Below are 20,145 nucleotides of genomic sequence, written 5' to 3' on the forward strand. Positions count from 1 at the left end.
GCCACATGACGGTAAACAGCAAAATGGGTGATCCATTTTTTTTGTCGTCAATACCACCCTACCGGATACAATATTGATCCAAGTTTATCTCACACCAGGTAGGAAAAAAAATAGGTGAATAATAAAAAAGAATAATAGTATAAAAATATCCCTATTGGTTGGGTATTGATGTTAGGCATGCTCTCCTAGCTAATTAGAGATGTCCACGGCCGGTTCGTTTGGTACAGCTGAAGATGAGGCTACGTGTGATGAAATGCGGATGCGGATGCGATAGCGCAGGGGGGAAAAGCAGAGCGGCAAATAAACTAGTGGCGAGATAAAATAACAACTTTAAATAGGGGAGTGTGCGTTTCGAAAATGGTGCTCTGACCGTGTTCGTCAGAAGACCAAGGTGTCAATCAGCACAGGCAATAAAACCAAAACAAAATTAATGCTGCCATCAGTAATTATGAAAATGATGACAACAATTTAAGCATTTTCTTTTACATATAGGGTGTGACTCAAAAAAAATGCAAACAAAATATAACGGAATGCCAGACGTAGAAAGTGTGACCAATACAGATAAAATAGGTATGGTTTGAAAGATACGCCTTACCACTTTAAAATGAGACATCAAACGTCCAAATCTGATGATGTTTGACATAGTTATGAGTAAATGCGTCAATTTGACCTCTCTTGGTAAATTACTCATAACGCTGTCAAAAAATATCGGATTTGGACGTTTGATGTCTCATTTTAAGTGGAAAGGCGTCTCTTTTAAACCATATCTATAGTATCCATGTTGGTTACACATTCAACGTCTGGCATTCCGTTTTTTATATAATGTTTGCATTTTGTTAGACACACTGTATAGCTATTTATATGCACACAGATATAATTCATTTACATATGCAAATAGCATGACTAAAAACCGAAATGTATCCGACACAATGTAATAAAACACTTCTTATGAAACAAAGAGCGTCCAATAAAAGAAAAAAAACTAGAAAAGGGCGAGAATAGGGTGAGGAATACAAAAAACGTGAAATTAGGGTATTGGGAGAATTATCGCAAAACAACGATCGGACCATGTGATAAAATACCAAAAGAAAATTTGCAATAGGGCCTATGCAATCATAAAACAGTGTTTAAGAAGTATGGAGAAGTTGAAGAAGCACAAATTCCAGTAACACAAACAAGCCAATCGGGTCAACTGTGTTATTAAGAGTGACTGCGAGCAACGCTCAAATAATAGGTCACACGAGTTCTTTATGGCATATACTTCCAAGAGCAACTGGCTGCAGACGAAACAAAAGCGCACTGCTAGCATTTGGGAAAGCCAGGGGGTGGCTGGCTGGTTGATGCTAAATATATCTGGCACAAATTCCTCATGTGCACGTATTTCTATAGTTGACAAGTGACGAGGTAAATGCTATGGGTCTTTATATTGCCGTTGAACTCGTGACATTATTGTGTGGGTGCTGAATGCTGACTGCACATTTATTGCATTTCCAACTAAAAATGAGTAAAAGCTTTCCTTCCCCCCCCCTTTTTTAGACGTCAAAGGGACACTGGGAGTCAAACCAACCGGAAATTCATTGGAAAGGTTCCAGTAAAGAATAGGACGAAAATCTTCAGACAAGTTTACTGACATATTAAAAGCAATGCAAATCTAAGTCTTTACATGTTGGGGAGTACACGGAATGCGGATCTGAACCGAGGTAACCAAATTAAACTTTATAGTTATTTTGTCATTTTCAACCTTATTTTTTTTAATAGATACATATATCAACTTGAAATTTCGTCTTTTTTCTAACCTAAAGGTAACAAATGAAACAGTCGTATGTTTTAATAATATAATCAATGCAATTTCAGTCTACACATGGTGGAGAGTACAAGCGATGTGCACCTGAAAAGAGGTGACTGAATAATAAAGTTTATGGTTATTCTGTCATGTTCAACCTAATTATATTGAAATAGATACATTAACTTGAAATGGTCGTCTTTTGAACCTAAGGTTAACAAATGAAACAGTCGCAGGTAATGCAGTTTGAGTCTTTAAACTGTGGAGAGTACAATGTCCAAGGAATGTGCACATGAAAAGAGGTAACTGAATTTAAAGTTTATAGATATTCTGTCATGTTCAACCTAATTCGTTTTGAAATTGAAGCATACATTAATTTGAAATGTTCGTCTTTCTTAACCTAAAGGTGACAAATTAAACAGTCGCAGGTATATTTTCTAGATCCCCCGCAAATAGTCCTTGATCTTTCTAGGATTCGACTGTATTCTGTACCTGTTGTCCAAGTTTATGAACAGTCACTGTCAGGTTTTCGTAAACACCTTATCAACGACAATTTAGAAACAAAATATGCAGGAATTGATAAACACTGTCCTTGTAGTCATGGGTTAAAAAAGCCCCCACAAAAGCGGTGATCTTTGTCGTGCGAAAAAAATGCCGTGGTAAACAGGGCTTGGTAAAGGCCTATTTGTCCTTGATGTAGAGCATCCGAAAGCAACCAACGGATCAAAAAGTAGAATTGTGTGTCTGCGCCAGGAGTTGACCTTTGACACGGGCTCGAGTCACGTGATCATTCTCCCTCACACACCGACTGTGAGCTCATATGCGACGTGGGTTTGACAGTTTGGTCTAAGATATGATTTGTTTCACAGAGACGGCCTTCATTTTGGCCTAAGATATACATGTACAGACTTTCGTTTACCTGCTCCAAAATTCAAACCGAAAAAATGTTGAGAAAGTATTTCAGATAAATCTCGACCTTTACAATTTCACCGCAGATCTATTCCCCGAATAGTGCTTTTCGATTCCACTCACACACACACAAAAACTTATTTCCGAGTTTGTAAAGAGCAGCCTTTGACAATATAAAAAAAAAAACAACCGTACAACCAAAAAAAAACACAGAAAAGTCAAGGGAACAATGTAAACTTTCTCATTAGAAACAAATACATATTTTACAGGTGAAAAACCTCATTTCGGTGCTTGGGTAAGCCTCATTTAAAGTGCAGAAAATCAATCACTCTGTCAATCAATAATACAAAATATGAATACCTCGTCTCTTTTTTTTGTTCATGATGAGGAGAAAAAAGGCGCGAAAAAGGAGCAGCTCGATCATTGACACGTGTATACACAATGCGATGACGTCAATTATTCCACTCCGGTCAACACCTGTGCCCAGTGTCTCTAATCCGCCGTGAACTTTCAATCCTTTGTCCCTCGTCTCGGAGGGAATAAACACAAAAAACCTTTGCCATTGACTCATCACCCACGTGGACGACACATGTGATCTGTTTCAATGTTCCCGGGGATGTGGTGTCGGTGATGACGTCACCGGTATCGCCGGAGGTTTTAGGACAAAAACTCGCGAGCCACGGCCGCCGCCCCCGCCCTGGCCGGTCGATAACTGACCTTTTATATATACGAGAGCCATATTTCGCACACAACTGGCGATTCTTACGATTCAGTTCTTTTTATTTTACAGTACAGGCCTTTATCAATGTGGGTTATGTCCTATTATTTTATTTCTATTTTTTTCTATATTATTATTTCTATCAACATAAATACTTTCAATACATTACCGCTGATTATTACATGCCTAAATCAGCAAGGAATTCATTCCATAATAAATTCGGGTATAAATAGAGAATTTATCAATTTTTCGAAATAATGTACATGTGCAGAGTGAGTCAGAATGATCTGGACCAAAACTAAAGAAAATCTTTAAAAATATGTAGCAATTATCAAAACAAGTGCAAATGAGACATGTTATAGGCTGGTATTTTGGACATAGGCCTATTTGGTGAAAATTTCATGTTTATCCATTGTACCATTTTGAAGAAAAGCGCTAGCAAAGAACACACGCTAAAAAAAACACTCTGACCACGGTTCCATCAACAAATTTATTGAAATCGCGTACTGATGTAAAGCAGTGTAATAACAAATAAAAACCTAGTCATGGTGAATGACTCACTTGAAGTTATTGACACATTTAAAAAAAAAAAAAAAAGGGCAAAACCAATTCCGTGTGCAGACTGGGAAATGAGCCACTTCAATGAAAATGGCATAACTCCTCACCACAGCCACTATTTTTTTTCTCAATATACTCTATTTGCCACCAAAAACTTTGTGAACTTGGGTACAAATCTGACTCACCCTGTAGTACATGTACTGGACAAGTGCGGATATATCATCTTGAGTTAAATCAAGCATTTGAAACACAAATTAGTTATTCATCCAACATTCAGCACAAAGTATAGCAGTGGCAATCAACAACGAATTTACCATGGTTGTTATTGAATGAATACTGAACTACGAGGGAACATACACAATGATCAGGCATCCTACGGAACCGTGACCGGCCGCCATTTTAAATTACCAAGGAAACCCAACCCATGTCACATTCCCCGTGGTTGCAATATCGAATACGGTTCAAAATGTCAAACAGCACTTGGGGTATCAGTCTAAAAAAAGCTGTTGTATACGGGCACTTCTTTTCACTACAGCGCAAGTGCTCATATACGGCGTCCTTAAAGTCAACAACGAGGCTTCTTACAATACTACGCACGGTGCGGACCTGACAGTAGATAAGTACACTGTAATTAATTCGTGCTTTTCCAAATCATCATCCATCTTCCATCAGTATCCCCCTATCTATCTCCCGAGTCGATGATGAGCACACACACGCGGCTCGGACTCTCGTCAAACCCATCCCGCTAATTCTCCCCCTCATATACTTTCTCTTATGTCAACAGCGATACTGTCGAAGCAGAAGGGAAGGGACAGCCTTTTGCCTGATGGATTCTAGTACCGGCCAGCACCGAAGTCTGATAGATTCCCCGGCTGATGATGATAAAGGACTCACGGTCCGAAGTTCAAGTGAGTTCATCCGACACCATGCCATCAAGCTCAACAAACCTCGGAAAGCGAACCTTCTAACCGCCTTTAAAGATCGTGACTTTAAAGATAAAACGACCAATGACAAGATGTGCCATTTTACGTATAAAACTGACCAAATTACCATTTAACAAAATAATCTCTGTTGTCGAGTTGTCTAGTAAGGGAGTTAACATTCTACCATTTAAGGAAACCATAAATTATTATGGAATGAGACTCAGTTTCCAAGAGTGTGGACGAGCGCCCTCACACTTGATTAAAAATACAGATATTCAAAGTGGTGCATGTATAAATAAATCTGTGGTTTTTATAACATTATTGTATTCATTATACAGACACTGCCAGCACATTTTCAAGGAATAAACACATGTTCCCCAATCCCAAGGACGTTTCGCTGTCCATCTAGGCATTAAACATTTGCAAGAGCTTATCAAACAGTTAATGGACTTCTTTTCCTGCATGCATGTACCTTTTAAAACATTTCAGAGGAAGAACATTTTCATATGAGTACGAGTACTTTAACACATGCACAAGTGTGAGTATGACTACAGGTATTTTTTCTTGCGAGTACGAGTATAAGTATGTTCTTATACGAGTAGGTAAAAAATGTACTCGAGAGTACTCGTACTCGCACTCGTACGATTTCAATTACGAGTACGAGTTCAAGTTCGAGTAAAAATAATAATGTGCTTTATACCAAAGGTATCTAAGCGCTTCACAATTATTACCCCGGTTCATCAGGCCATTAGACCAGTTTCTGCAGCAGCTCGAGATCAGCGCATTCTGGTCTCTACTTTCACACATAAAGTGTTATATTCCTGGGCGGAGAGAGGCAATTGTAGTAAAGTGTCTTGCCCATGAACACAAGCACCATGTTCCTCGTCAGGGTTCCAACCACGTACCACGGCACGTGAGTCAAACAGCGTAACCATTGGACCACAACGCTCCACAAGTACGATTTCGAGTACAAGTACGAGTACGATACTAGTTTACCGTCAGCGAGGCGAGATACCGTAGGTAGTCTGAAGACTACCTAGCGAAAAACATATACATACACATATGTACTTATACCTAGGCTTACAGAAGCGGTTGGGCTTGTGTATTTACAAAGTCTTTACGACGTGTCGTTACATGCCAACGTTAATCGCAGCAGGCAGCAGAGGCACACTTGCACTTTCTTAATGTGATGAGATGAATGCAATCGGACAGTCGGGAAGTATCAAGCAGTGGACAAGCCCGGGTAACGACTAAAGTCAAGAAACATCACACAAAACAGTGTAAGCGCAACATAACGTTAGCTTCAATGATAGAGTTGTGAAGTACATTTCCAAGTCCAGCTTTAAACCATAACAGTGCTTGTTTAAAAAAAAATGACCTTCCTGAAGCGGAATCACAAAATGGCGTCCATTCAGGTAATGGGCCGCATAGGTTTTTTTTGTATTACGAATCATCAGCACTAATGGAAGCTTCTTTCTAATAAAAAAATAATGTGCGTTGGCTTTTCGTGTAGACGATTTAAAAAAAAAAGATAATTAAGAAGCACTCTGCAAATTCTACCGCACGCGCACGTGAAGATGAACTCGGAAACATTCTGACAGTTCAATTAATTTCGGCGGTTCTAAGCCCACACATTCTTCCCGCATTACAACCGGCCATCCATCGTGAAGGGCCGACCCAAACTTAATCAGTTTGGCTCGAAGGCAGAAAGTAAACAGCTTGACAACCCAATAGTTAGCTTACCTCAAGAGAGACTGATGAAACTTGCGCACCTACTTCACTCACACATAATCTTTCATACTGTGTGTTCTCGAGCGCCATTTTGATTTTGTTTTTCTTAGTCGCTAGAGGGCGTTTAGGTACAAAGCTGGCAATTACCTTTTGTTTTCGCAGGAAATCAGCATTTTTGATCACAGTTCTATCGGCTGCATTGCATGATGGGCAGATTTCTTTTCACAAATAAGAACTTTAGAAAGAGGGTCATACCAAGGTCACAATGAACCGCTGAAGGTTTACGATACAATATCGAAATCTTGACTTTTAGCAATTCACCGCCATACTGACAATTCATCATCACCGGTTATCACCGCTTAACACCGTTTTGGTGGAACGTGCAACGGTTGACGGCAGCTGTTTCTGGGTCGCTCAAAAGGTGTTCTCCATTCGTGCTGATGTAATATTCATGATTTATATTCACTAGTTTTAAGATCGCAACACAAGCCTATATACGAATTAAAGCCGGCTACTTTTCTACTGGACAACTGATTCATATAGGTCAACGTATAAACGGATAGATCTACATGTATCAGGAACGCAGTGTGGAATGTCAAAAGAATCGTAAGCTGATGAATAAACTAGAAATCTAGAAGAAGAAAAACCATCAAGGAAGGTTCGGCCTGAATGGCTTGTCAGATCAAGAAGGGCCAATGCAGCTGCTAAAACAACAACAATTTGCTAAAACTTGTGGTTCTCATATTGGATTTGGGGCTCAAATCCAACATGATCATTCGCTCTTTCCAAAAAGAAAAAACGAAAAGTAAAGCACTACGTTTTCTTAACCAAGCTGCAAATCTTTATTTTATTTTTAATAGACCATTTGCACTGTAGCCATCTTGAGAGGTGTGTGCTTTTGTACAACTGGAAGAGGCATGAGTTGGCCTCCTTTGCATTCACTGTTTAATTATCATAACAAGACGCAACTCAGAGATGACCGCTGAATGCAACCCATCTATACAAACTTAATGGAAGGCACGTTCTTGCATAATGATGTGCTACTGCAAAAAAATATAGATGCACCGCACCCCTTTTTTCACTCAAGGTGTTGCGCATGTCTTTATTGGTTACAGGTGCACGCTCCAAGGCAAATCAGGTGAGGAAAAAATGCGCGGCTTTTTTCACCACCCTTTGGCCGTCTGCTGGTTTTCTTTTTTTTTTTTTTTTTGCTCGCACGTGACGTGCCCAGAATGAGGAATTTACAGAGAAGGGAGGAAAGATGCGTAGGTTTTCCAAGATTCGCATACAACACCTTTCAAAATTCGTACAACACCTCAGACTTTCTGGCTTTTCATAAAGGTGGCAGGGGCATTTCATGAACACACACTGAATTGAATTCACAAGGCTTCTATGTCATATCATGTAACGAGTTTGAATGAAGTTATTTGGCCATCACAATTGATGATGAGTATCCAATTGGACACCATTAATTCTGCCTTATTTTGGGAAAGGTGTAAGAAAGTCTGATTAGTTGGTGTGACACACGAAGCAAGATGTGACACTGATCCTACCACTGATCCTACGATCCTACGATTTCTTTTTAAAGCCTTCACGTTCTCAATTTGTATCTATTTCTTTTGGGGGTGCTCACTGAATGTCTTAATTTTAAAAATTGAAATACGTTTGGATTTATCTTGTAGTGAATTCTTTCTTTTGGTGTACAAAATGCATGCGTTCCGTGCCAGGAGTTACGGAGAATAGTCTTATGTACGCTAAAACTGGAGTCACGTCTTTATTAATAACCACCGGGCCGCATGCTTGGGCCATTTGTACACCAAAAGAAAGAATTCACTACAATCTAAAGCGACGCAACGGAGGGGGTGGAGGGGAGGGGGGGGGGCATGCGGGAACGCAACCTCTCCTGTCAATTTCATTTAAAAAAATTTAAAAATAACAGAAAGAGAGGGGAAAACCGCCAAGTCTGATTTATTGTGCTGGATTAGTTGAAAGGAAGGCTTACAAAAAAGACAGTGCAAGGTTTAAAAGGCATTTTCCGGTTCAGAATTTAAACAAACCGAACTCGGCCCAAATATTAACCGCAAAATGGGTGTCTAAATTCTCCTCCGCGATAATTTGAGAAATACGGGTATACAGAAGCAAGGCAACAACAACTTCTCCGCATGAACAATTCCGGAGCAGTGTGGTGTACTTTCCGTCAACCCAACGTTTCAATAACCTATGCAATAACTCTCTTTTCCCCAACCAAAAACGGTTTTGTCATAACATAGGTCCTTGCTCTATGGTCATAATGTGCAAAAACCCAATGCGATTTCATCAACACAAAAGTCGGAGTTATTTTGTGTCCTTGAATTTTTTTCAACACTAAAGTAAGATTTATTTTGTTTCCTTGAATTTTTTTCTGCATTCAGATGTCAGAACAGGAACCAAGCAGAGGACAAAGAACAAGTTGTCAACAGCACACCTTGATGCACAGGGGCTTCATTTGTTCGCATGAACAAAGGCTGAGCCAGCGCAACAACCCCGCACTTGTTGCTTGTCAAGAAAAAGGGTATGAATATCATAAAGCCGTCATAACAAAAAAAAATGCATGTGCATTATTTGGTCTGCGTCCGATCAGCGAAATAAACACAGCTTCAGACACAATGCTTCTGAATCAGGTCGTATCAGTTTGTGTTTTGGGGAAAAAACCGAGTCAGAAAGGCTAGAGAAGGACTGATTCTGAATCTAAAATCAGTTCGAGCTAAGTTGTGATTTTCCCCAGAACAAGTTACAAATTTACGTAACCACTGTTAAACATGCATTACTATTTCACGACCACAATGTTGCATTGTCTACTACAGCCAACATTTTAACTAGAGTTGGTTACGCAGAACGGCAAAATCCACAGGTTGCGTGTAAAAAAAAAGCGAAACCCAAATGACACGACCAATTTGCCTGTAGCACTTTCAAAACCAAGGATATGAAAGCCCAGTCATTAAGCTTTCTTTTAGTACAAGAATCATTCAAATCACTCATGTACTGTCCACGGATCACAAAAAGGTAGAAAACACATTCACATGCATCCCTATGAGAATTACGTCAAGTGCTACAGGCTAAACTTCATTCGAAAATTGGTCCTGTCATTTGGGGTTTTTTTTTTTTTTTATTTTTTTTTTTTATAAAACTTCAGATTATCCTCCATTTGGATTTTCTTCGAAGCCACTCCGTTTCAGTCCCTTTCCCATGGGAACCAGATTGACCCACTCCAAAGGAAAAAGCCAAAAACATTGCATTGAAATTGGCAAAACTTGACAGAATAATGAGAGTTGGGGAAATTACTTCTCCATTGCGAAGCACGGGGGAATATAGCATCCATCGTGTAGATGGGGCTAGTTGGCGCGTTAGATTTGCCACGGGACTACCCTGTTTTTGTGGATTATTCCAAGTTTCCATTATGTTACCGGTGATGAGTGGAATGTCCTGGGAAAACGAAAGAAAGACGGACAATTGCTGGGAAAATATCATCTCCTAGGAATGTGTATATAGATACTTGTAGTCGCTACAGACTCCTGCATGTCAACAACCTGTGTTCACGCTGTCAACAAGTCGGATAGACGTTACTCTCGAGTCGGCCATGTTAAATTGAAAGCGAGGTAAAGACTTCATTTTTGGACTTGCGGGTAGAAATTAAAGCAATGAAATAAAACATTGATTACAAATTAACATCAGTTTGGTCTGATAAATAATTTCAAATTTGTGAGTAAACACACTTTAATCGTTTGAAAGAAAACAGTCAATGAATGCAGGTTTTAATAAAGCATGCCCACTGTGCTAAAACTACCACAAGCTAGTTGTTGCGCAGCCTACTTATTATGATTTAGAGCAGTTTTGTTGCATCAACTAAAATAACACACACAAAGCAAACGACCCAGTGTAGCTTTCATGCACATGTTTTGCTTTGATCGAACAGAGGTCAGGGAACACGTTGAACCTAAATCTAGTAGGAATGGTGAACACTCGCACTTGGATGCTATATGGGCCGTATTCACGAGTTGGCCATTTCTGTCGAGTTCCCTGAATGCATTTCATTAATTTTTAACTGTTGAATTGGATGGCGCCAGACTATTTATGCAGGCGCAATGCAGCCTTATTTTACACGTCATTTTTTTTTAAAATATGGCTTAATAAACACCAGGGAATGTTTAATTACAAATGTAAAATTATTTATTGAGGCAAACTGGAATTGATTATATATTAAATTGCTTTCCTTTCTCTTCGCAAGTTCAAAAAATTAAGATTTTACCTAACTTTCAATTCAAAATGGCCGACTCGTAAAAAGGCCCATTACGTGTATAATGCAAACATGTGAATGATTAAATGCATTATTTTTAATGAAATTATGAGTGCTCGACATAAAATTGGTTGCAAGCGATTCTTCGATAATAATGCTTCAAGGTTAAACAACAAAAAAATAAACCGCGCATTGCCATGCCAACGTTAAAATTTCCATAATTATTTTAGTAATTAAATGACAGTTCGCCCGGAAACTACCTAAACGCTACCACGCATTACCCCTATAGCCAGTGTAATGACGTCATTTGTTCTAAGGGAAAAAAATCGACCGCTGATCTTGATTATAATGAAGACCTCCAGGGAATTCGGATGATACGGTTGTCATGGTTACGAGCGGTTTCCATGGGAACCGAGCCTTGCATGGAGATCAAAAATGCCAGTTAATATGAAAATGGACGGACAGATTTCTCCTTGTTTTTTTTTTCCTAGATCCTCGGAGAAATTTCCATCTTATGTGGGTATTCTGATACTTGTTTTCTGCAACAGGTGTCTTGACAAAAGACATTTTATCAGCAGTATATTTCGTATATTTTCAGGCTTAAAGAAACCATTACAATCACATATTTGCTTTTCAAAAATCATCTCAAGTATACTAATACAGGGTTTGCACATAATGCATTGATATACATACATGTAAATAGGGGAAAAAAAACAGTGTTCCTTGCGAGGGAGTCTCCATAATCAGAGAAGTATTTCCAAGCGATTGGAAATGTCTCTTTTTTTGAAATGTCCCCGATTAGAAATGATCAATTATGATTTATGATTAACACTTTTTTATACATTGCATGATGGGTGGATTGAAATTGTAAAGTAAAATAACAAAAACTTAACTTTGCAAGTTGTCCCATGACCATTTGAAAAATTATCAGAAATAGTTTACTTACAATGGTTAGAACTATTTTTGGGAAGAGCGCGTAATACCACTGAGGTCTATGGTAGTCTATTTACTGGCCTAGAACCTCTATGGTACAAAGCTTGTCTTTGTCAGCATTTTCCTGATAATAGTGAGTCATTGAATCGCCATTGCAGAAAAGTTCACACTCATTCCTGAAAGGCTGTATTAATCATCAATTCTCAGTTTTACGCAAGTGTTTTTAAATACAGCTCATTACATGAATTGGCCGTGTGTCAATATTGTTTTGTCCAACACACTTGATGAGATTACAGCGGAAATTGGAAAAAAATGAAATTCTCTTTCAGTGGGTATTGATTTTTTTTTTTTTTTTGTCTTTTACGCAGGATTATTCGATATGGAAATGATGAACTGAGGTCAAGGCAGACCAGGTAATTGTTTGCTTAATTGCACAGCAAATAAAACAATGGTCTTTGAAGAATAGAGTGGTTATACCAGTCATGAAAAAAATATTATAGACTGGTAGTGACTGATAATGCATTGCGTCATCAACCACTGATAGTATTGTTCAAGTGCAGCCGCTGTAAGTTGTCTGCTTGCCCAAAATGCAGGTACTTCTCAATAAACAAGGTTTGTGAATTTACATTTGATATAAAGATTAAAACAAAACTGAAATTGGTCTGAGTTTTGACAAGACACGAGAGATTCAGAAGTTGAGTAGAGCATGGCAAGGGATGTCTGTAGACCGTGTTAGCTGTGCCGTCATGTAACACAGGAAACGCAGCCACCCAACTATCTCTTTTATGCTTTTGTCCGGTACATGTATTTTGAAACCACTCATGGGGGATAACAAAATATTTGTTTGCTTTCCCCCCACTGAAAACAATGAAAAGCGATTTCATGTGGAACAAAATATGCAATTTTGTAAACAAGTGTGACATGGTTAATTGAAGCTGAACAGTGCCGGAACATTGACAATCAGCGGTGTTTCAAATAATGGGAAAAGCTTGCGCTTTTTTTTAATGAACAGTAAATGATACGTGATCACTTCCATTTGTTGGAGATTTTGTTCTGATGATAAAAAAGGAAAATGTAAATGCATAAGCAGAATAGGAAGAAATTTCAGATGCATGATGAACAGCGACAATCCCCCCCCCCCCCCAACAATAAAAAGTCGCACACGTCCCTCGAAAGCACCATACTTGGGCGTTGTGAAGGCCCACATCGAAAATCCACTTGTTGATAAGGCATCCAATGAATTAAGGGGAAAATACTAGGAACCGTGTTTCTTTTAATCTATTTTCAGTTGACTTTACTAGGGTAATTCGGCCTCTCAATGGGCGCATTCTGTTTACGAAACAAAACACACACACACACGCAGAAAAATAATGATATAGATTTGGGGAACAAAATCATTATAATTGCATATTTTGCGTGGGCGCGTAATGTGGCAACAAAAACAGGTGGCCTTACGCAACACCAAATAAACAAGCCCCATAACATAGTGAGGAAAACAGGATTTAAACCTCAATAATCATGCTTTTCGTGGGGTTTTTTTCCCTTAAAAAACAGGATGTTGATTTTTACAAACAAATTAATTCAAAAATTCAATGTCCGGGGACCTGTGTACAAAAATATTTCTCTAAAAAAAATTAGAATATTTGGAATTTTTAACATTTTTCATAAATGTTCACATGATGTACCAAGCGGTACATCGAGTGGAAACAGCACTAAAATTGAAACCATACCTCTACTTCATAATTAAAACAAAAATTACCGGTGATCAAGACATGTGAATTGGCACTGGCATATTAAAGTGGCTTTGACACCTTATATAAATGTAACTATCGCATACACGTAGCCCACCCACATCCCTATTCAGTAGAAATTAAATCAATCGTTACAATCCTCACAATCTAAAACCAATGTCACCTAATTCAACTTAAGTAAGAAAAGTAATTAGTAATTTATTTGGGTGTATACTCAGCAAACTGTTGTTATCAAGGAAAGACTTCCAGCTTACGTATCTCAACTTCTCTACTTTATTTATCCCGTACATGCAACAGTCGTACGACAACAAGTGAACCCTGTCGCTTGCCCAAGACATTACATGTACGTACAGCGCAACAGCCTTATTAGCGCGGGGCGCGGGGTGTCAAGGGTAACGGGAAGGGATGGGCGCGCTAAATAATGCACTAACGACTCACCTTGCAGGGATGATTGTCATTATTAAACTTACAGCGCAAATAGCCGTCGAGCTGAGATACACTGAGCGACAGCATCATATCAATCATATCGTTTGTCATCCATCATTGATATTAAAAATTCGTGTCTATATACTGACGAGGCACGCACCATGTTTTGAAAGCGCATAATAAGTCACGTGAAGAGGACGAATTAAAGGCTGAATTGAAAGCTGACCTCTGACCTGTCATTTCTCTGCTCATGACGTGTGGTCACGCTGTGTTGATGCTGTTATAGCAACAACTTAATCAACAGCAAACATTTTTGCCTTTGTTCGTTTTTTTTCATGCCCTTTTAATTTTTACAATGCTTTTAAGATCAACAACCCAAAAAGTCTACCATTTCTACGGGTTTCGTACTGTGAAAGATATGCTTCAGAATGGCCTTTTTTGTATTTAGCTCACATTTTGACTGTTTATGTAAAATGATGTTCGTTCAGTTGAGTAAGCTCCATAACGGTCGTAAAATATACATGTAGAGTGAGGTTATAAGCTAAATTTAAGGAGACATGTCAAAACCAATGTCCAAATACCGTCGGGGCGATGAATTGGAACCATTAGTATACGCAGAAGGAACTTAATGGATGAGCTTCATAATGACAACGAGGAAATTATCTTGTCTAAAAGCCCAACAACACCGGATAATGTTTTATAGATGAAACCTGTAAGTGGTGCTGCGCCTCCATGCAACGCTCGATATGCATAATTCAATGCGTACACCGTAGTCTGACCTAAATTCCTCTAGCACTGCGCTGCGAATGTGCGGTATACCTTTGTTATACAGGGATATGCATTCAACAACTTATCAAGCTAATCGCAACCTCTATTGGGCTACACAGACGCAATAATATAAAATAATATCATGTGAACTCCGACTTCCAATAAACGTCGATAACAGACACCGCACAACGCTCGAGCACATCACGCACGCATCGTCCGTGTAGATACATTGGCGAAAATATTATTCAAAACCAATTGATCCCGACACCTTGTGAGTGTGTATGCATGCGCTGTCAAAAATAAACACGGGTCCTGTGCTAGATGTACGGTATAGCCCCGGGTATTCCAGAGACGGGTAAAGAGATATCTCGTGAATATTTCAACTCCGGTATCAATACATAATTTGTCTATACCCACTTCGTCACGGAGAATATGCCGAGTCCATGCACATTCCGCGGTTCACTTGCTTGTTAATGGCCCCTTTAGGGCCCCTCTTAACAGCCGATAACATACGGACAAATTGCCCCCCTTATCTGCTTTGTTTTTCAACAAGTCTTTTAAGTGGTTCTCCCGAGAACCTTGTTGTTTCTACTGTAAAAAAAAAAAAATAGAACTCAACAGGGTTGACCTCTCGTCTCGCGTGCGCGTTGGAGAACACACGCGAGATTTAGCGAGCATTGGACAGAGAACATAATCTTCGGGGTATATGCGGTGCGCCTATCAGCGCGGCTTCGTTTCCACTGGCTTCGAACAGGATAAACATATAATGAAACATGTAAAAAGTCTATATGATTAGGGATAGAAGACCAAGAAGAAGAAGAAGAAGAAGAAGAAAATCAGAACAAAAACAATGGCTTTTCTAGAAACTCCGGTTGTGAAGTGTCCGCCAAGATATCCCAGAAATAATGATCGTGAATGCTACCAGAAGTAGGAGAATATAAATGTGTAGATGACAATTTAGTTGCAAACCATGAGGTGAAATATCCAAATTTTAACTACAACGGTAGCCTAGATATACGTGACAAATACATATAACAGCACCACCTAGAGGCAGGTTGTGTCCAGCTACCTCTCTATAATCTTGCCAAGAAAATGCATTCCCCGATACCGGCTTTTTCTTGTGCAAAGTAGATGTGATATTTCACTGGCTCACGCGTGCCAATCACGCTGTTACCAAAATTCCATATTTAATGAGCTCTGTAAAGATTGATTGCTCCATGTACTGGTCCAATTCGTAGACTCTATCGCGCTTTCACAAGTGCCAGGTCGAAATTACTTCTTCTTTTTTTCCCTGCAACCAGGTATAGTCAACGGAATGGTTCTCGGACTTTACTTCCCTTAAGAAAAACACCTCCATAGCCCCGATTCTGAAATAAAGGGTGACATTTATTTGACCGAAAAGTAGGATTTGAATTTTAAATGCCAATAAATGGAGAAAATCACATGGTGGGGGAAAAGGGAACGGAATCACTGAGAGTCGAACCTTAGGATATAATTATCCAATATTATATTTATTTTTTTTTTAAAAAGGAGTATAACAGCTAGGCCACGGTGGCGCTCCGATCGCCACTCCAAATCTTAATTTTTATAAAGTCATATCAATTCACGTGACAACTTATTAAAATTACGTGATATGATTCACGCATGCGTATTATGCCGTGCAGAAGAATTTTCGCTGCCAGGTTATAATGTCCTGCAACTGCGACATCACGTTAAGCCATGAACGCATATCCGTACGTGCTCATCACCATGGTTTCATCACCTCGATGCTCCTCCGAACAAAAATGTGTACTTTCCCACAACAACAGTTTCTTAAGTTCAGGAAAATATCACATCCTGCGCTAAATTAGCCAGTATTGATAACTTCCATTATCATCACGCCGCGGGACCTCCAGATAGCACGAGATCTCGCGGCCCAGCCACTTTAATTCCCCCCTGTACTCCCCTGATGGTTTAGAACAAGCTCCCGGAGTCCTGGGGTTCAGCCGTGATCAGAGCGACTCCTGTCAGCTATGTGACTACCCTGCGCCCCAGGGGCATAGAGAACCTATATTTCAGCGCGTCAACATCATCATTTTAATCATCATGGGCAACATTGCGCATGCTGGAATTTTTGAGATCGTGCTGGCCGTGTGCAGGCGCGAAAAGAATGACAAAGAAGAAAACCATTCTGTTGGTGGACTCCCCAAATTTGACGCCAGAAGTGTGAACTAGATTTTTTCTCAGATGGAGACATTTGAATAATAATCCAATGGAAGTTTTTTAAACCAAAACAAACATATTTCTTATCAATAATAACCCAATAACCCAATAATAACCCAATAACCCAAATAGAAGTATTTTGTTTTCTATTTTATCACTATAAATCTTTAACAAAAAGTTTTAGAATTAGTAATGTTTGGAGTCCGAGAAATCTAGAAGTGAATTGATTAACTCTCTCACATTGTTTTTCAAATTTGGTGTGCCTTTTCTTACTGAAATCATGCAAATGGTTTCGACAATTGTTTAATATTCAAAACAAAAAAAGGGTATATAGGCCTAATGTTACCCTGCAATATCAGCGTCGTTATACATGTACAGCTTAAGCTTTACCAAGCATACTACACGTTGCTTTTTACTGGTAGCATATGCATCTCCCTTAAGATGTTTTCTCTTTTTTACGTCCAGAATTGTCGCATTTCTGGCTGACAAATGTTTCTAGAAGTCCCTTTTTATTCACACCACCGATGTAAGTTGTTGTATGCAGCTATCCGGGAGGCCGAGGCGATATGTCTCAACAACGATTTCGTCACGCGCTGTGTTATCCGCCGTTCGAATCGATGCAAAGACCCGCCGTTTTCCTGCTCAGTCTTGCAACCCAACACCTTAACGACCATTTATTACTTCCTGCGGTGTTTGGCCAGACACACATCAAGCGAACGTTTTCTGCCGATACTGTCGACTGTATTGATCCCAGAGACAATGTAATATTTCATCAGCGAACGTGATAAGCGCGCATTCGCTCCTTAACAAAAAGCTAGTCCGGTGGCGTACTCCTATTTTGGAACGAGGTCCGTTTGCGTGAATTGGACAACGGACATAAAATCGTCTGAGTGGTCTTCTCAAGCTTTTCAAGTTGTAAATAGACCTTATTCACTAAGCAGCCATTTTTGATCGTGTTCCCTGAATCTATTTTATAGAGTGTAAACTGTTGAATGGAACGGTGCCAGACTATGTTATGATTGGAGTGCATGCCAAGCCTCATATCTTTTTTTTCAACGTTTGCTCAAAACATTAGGGTACGTTTAGGGCCTAATCACACATTTTAAATTATTCATCAGAGCAGACTGGTATTAATTTGTATAACATTTAATTTCATTGCTTTAATTTCTACTCACAAGTTCCAAAGGTTAAGAGTTTACCTCGCTATCAATTCAAGATGGCTGACTCGTGAATAAAGTGTTTAAAAATATCCCAAACAGTTGAACGTTTTACTTTTGGTTGCTGCCTTTGTGTTATTGATATCACTTGAGCCGTTTGATTATGGTCCACTACATTAAGTATTATGGCTTGGTCAAGGTTAGTGTTGACATTGATGACGATTCACATTTTTTTAAAGGTAGCGGTGTCAATATAATACATGAGCCTCGTCCCAAAATTAATCGATCTTTGCTGGTCCCACAGGGTCAGCCTATATATACATGTATTACTCTTTATAATCCTGACTGACTGACTGACTGACAGACTGACTAACTCACTGACTGTCACTTGTCAAATAGACTTGCTTAAGCCTTACATTGGCCCAAACAATTACGCATCAGGGCCAGCCTAAGTGTCTTGTCCCTATCTCACTGACCCACTAAATTTAACTGTGGCTGGTGAATTAGACTTGCTTAAGCCTTACATTGGTCCAAAAAATAGACATTAGGGCCAGCCTACAGTCTCTTGTCCCTATCGCACTGGACTCACTTACTGAAATGTAACTGGTAAATTACCAGTGACTACCGGGATCAAATTGGACTGGGAGCATCTTTACTATAGGCTTGTCTAGTCTTTTTATTTTAACGGACTCGCATCTGTGCAGAAAATTCACAGCTTCAAAAAACGGAAACGTGCCGTTTGAAGAGAATTTTGAACGGAATTCAACGAAACTAACTTCTTACACAACAGACGTAACCTGTGTGTTGACACTGCAATAACGGTGTCATATACTTCTCGAGGGGCTACTCGCAATGATAATCCGTCTCCAAGATCCCATCATAACAACGCGTCTTGAAACCAGAGGAAAAACATAATAAACAAGGGTCTTGGCTAAAACCAGAAATCGATGTTAATGACATTAAATGTTGATGACTCACCTGTATCTCTCGGGCGTGGTATAATACAATCAGGACGAGCAGAGCCATTGTGGAAGTACTGATCAGAGCCTTGAGGATGTACGAGTAGGCGGAGTCCTGTATCAAGAAACAAAAGGAGGCAATAACATTAGTATGCCGTGTTTCTTTTTAAATGCAAGATTTAAAAGGAAAGGGCGATTTTTCAATCTAAATCTATTGTGGTAATTTTTTTTTTTGGCACCGACCCAATTAGCGAACTTTGTGTCAGATATGAGAAACATTTCGGGTTGGTGTGTTGTGAATTACGTTTTGAAGTTATTCATTTGTAATTTTAGAATGCCTCTATTTGCAATTTGCAGCAATTGAGTTATAAACACCGGGATATAGCTACAAGTTTAGGATATACAGTACGCAGCATCACATATAAGTTCTATACTTCGGTATATCAGTCTGTTAGTTGAAACATATAAGACGACGGCCGACGACCATTTGGTTGCATGATGGTTTTTAGCGCGAAATGGGAATCTTACGGTGCGCGGAAAAAGACCGGGAAATAGGCCTTCTTGAAAATGCACTCCAAACGCTTAATATTAAAGACAAGAGCTTACTTATATTTGATTTTTTTTTTTTACAATGAAACATGTTTATAGCACAGATTTCATATTGCTTGTTCTACAATATTACCCAACAGTCCTGTGGTTTTTCTTATAATATTGACTATTCTACAGGAAGTTAAGTGCCACAATGAATGTCGTCCTCGGACGTATTTACGCCCTCTACATTCCACTGGTATTGATTTTTGTCCTCCAGAATGATATGAGGGGTTTTAAAATGTGGACGACTGCAATTCTCAAGCCGCAGCGTTCCATTCGCAGTGTATCAAGGGAGAGAGAAAGTGCCGATGCATTTACGATTGCGAACGAGCATCAAACTTGGCCATAAATATTTCACATTTTTTGTCGCAATTTAATGACAGCCTCTCCACTTGACGTGCCACAACGGCCAGGATTTATTGTACAACCAACTGACAAGGTTGTTTTGATAAGATAAGCGTTG

General features: G+C 39.3%; 1 protein-coding gene across 2 annotated transcripts in view; it reads right to left on the reverse strand.

Annotated features, from left to right (window-relative positions):
- The window catches only part of LOC119744920 (small conductance calcium-activated potassium channel protein 2-like), an 89,876-nt gene that overhangs the window by 56,433 nt on the left and 13,298 nt on the right, over positions 1–20,145 (reverse strand). For both annotated transcript variants that reach the window (XM_038221121.1, XM_038221119.1), the window contains exon 2: positions 19,111–19,206. In XM_038221121.1, the coding sequence (XP_038077049.1) occupies positions 19,111–19,206 (96 nt within the window). The remainder of the gene's footprint in view (positions 1–19,110; positions 19,207–20,145) is intronic.

The sequence above is a fragment of the Patiria miniata genome, unplaced genomic scaffold, assembly GCF_015706575.1.
Source record: "Patiria miniata isolate m_02_andy unplaced genomic scaffold, ASM1570657v1 HiC_scaffold_7, whole genome shotgun sequence".
Taxonomy (NCBI): domain Eukaryota; kingdom Metazoa; phylum Echinodermata; class Asteroidea; order Valvatida; family Asterinidae; genus Patiria; species Patiria miniata.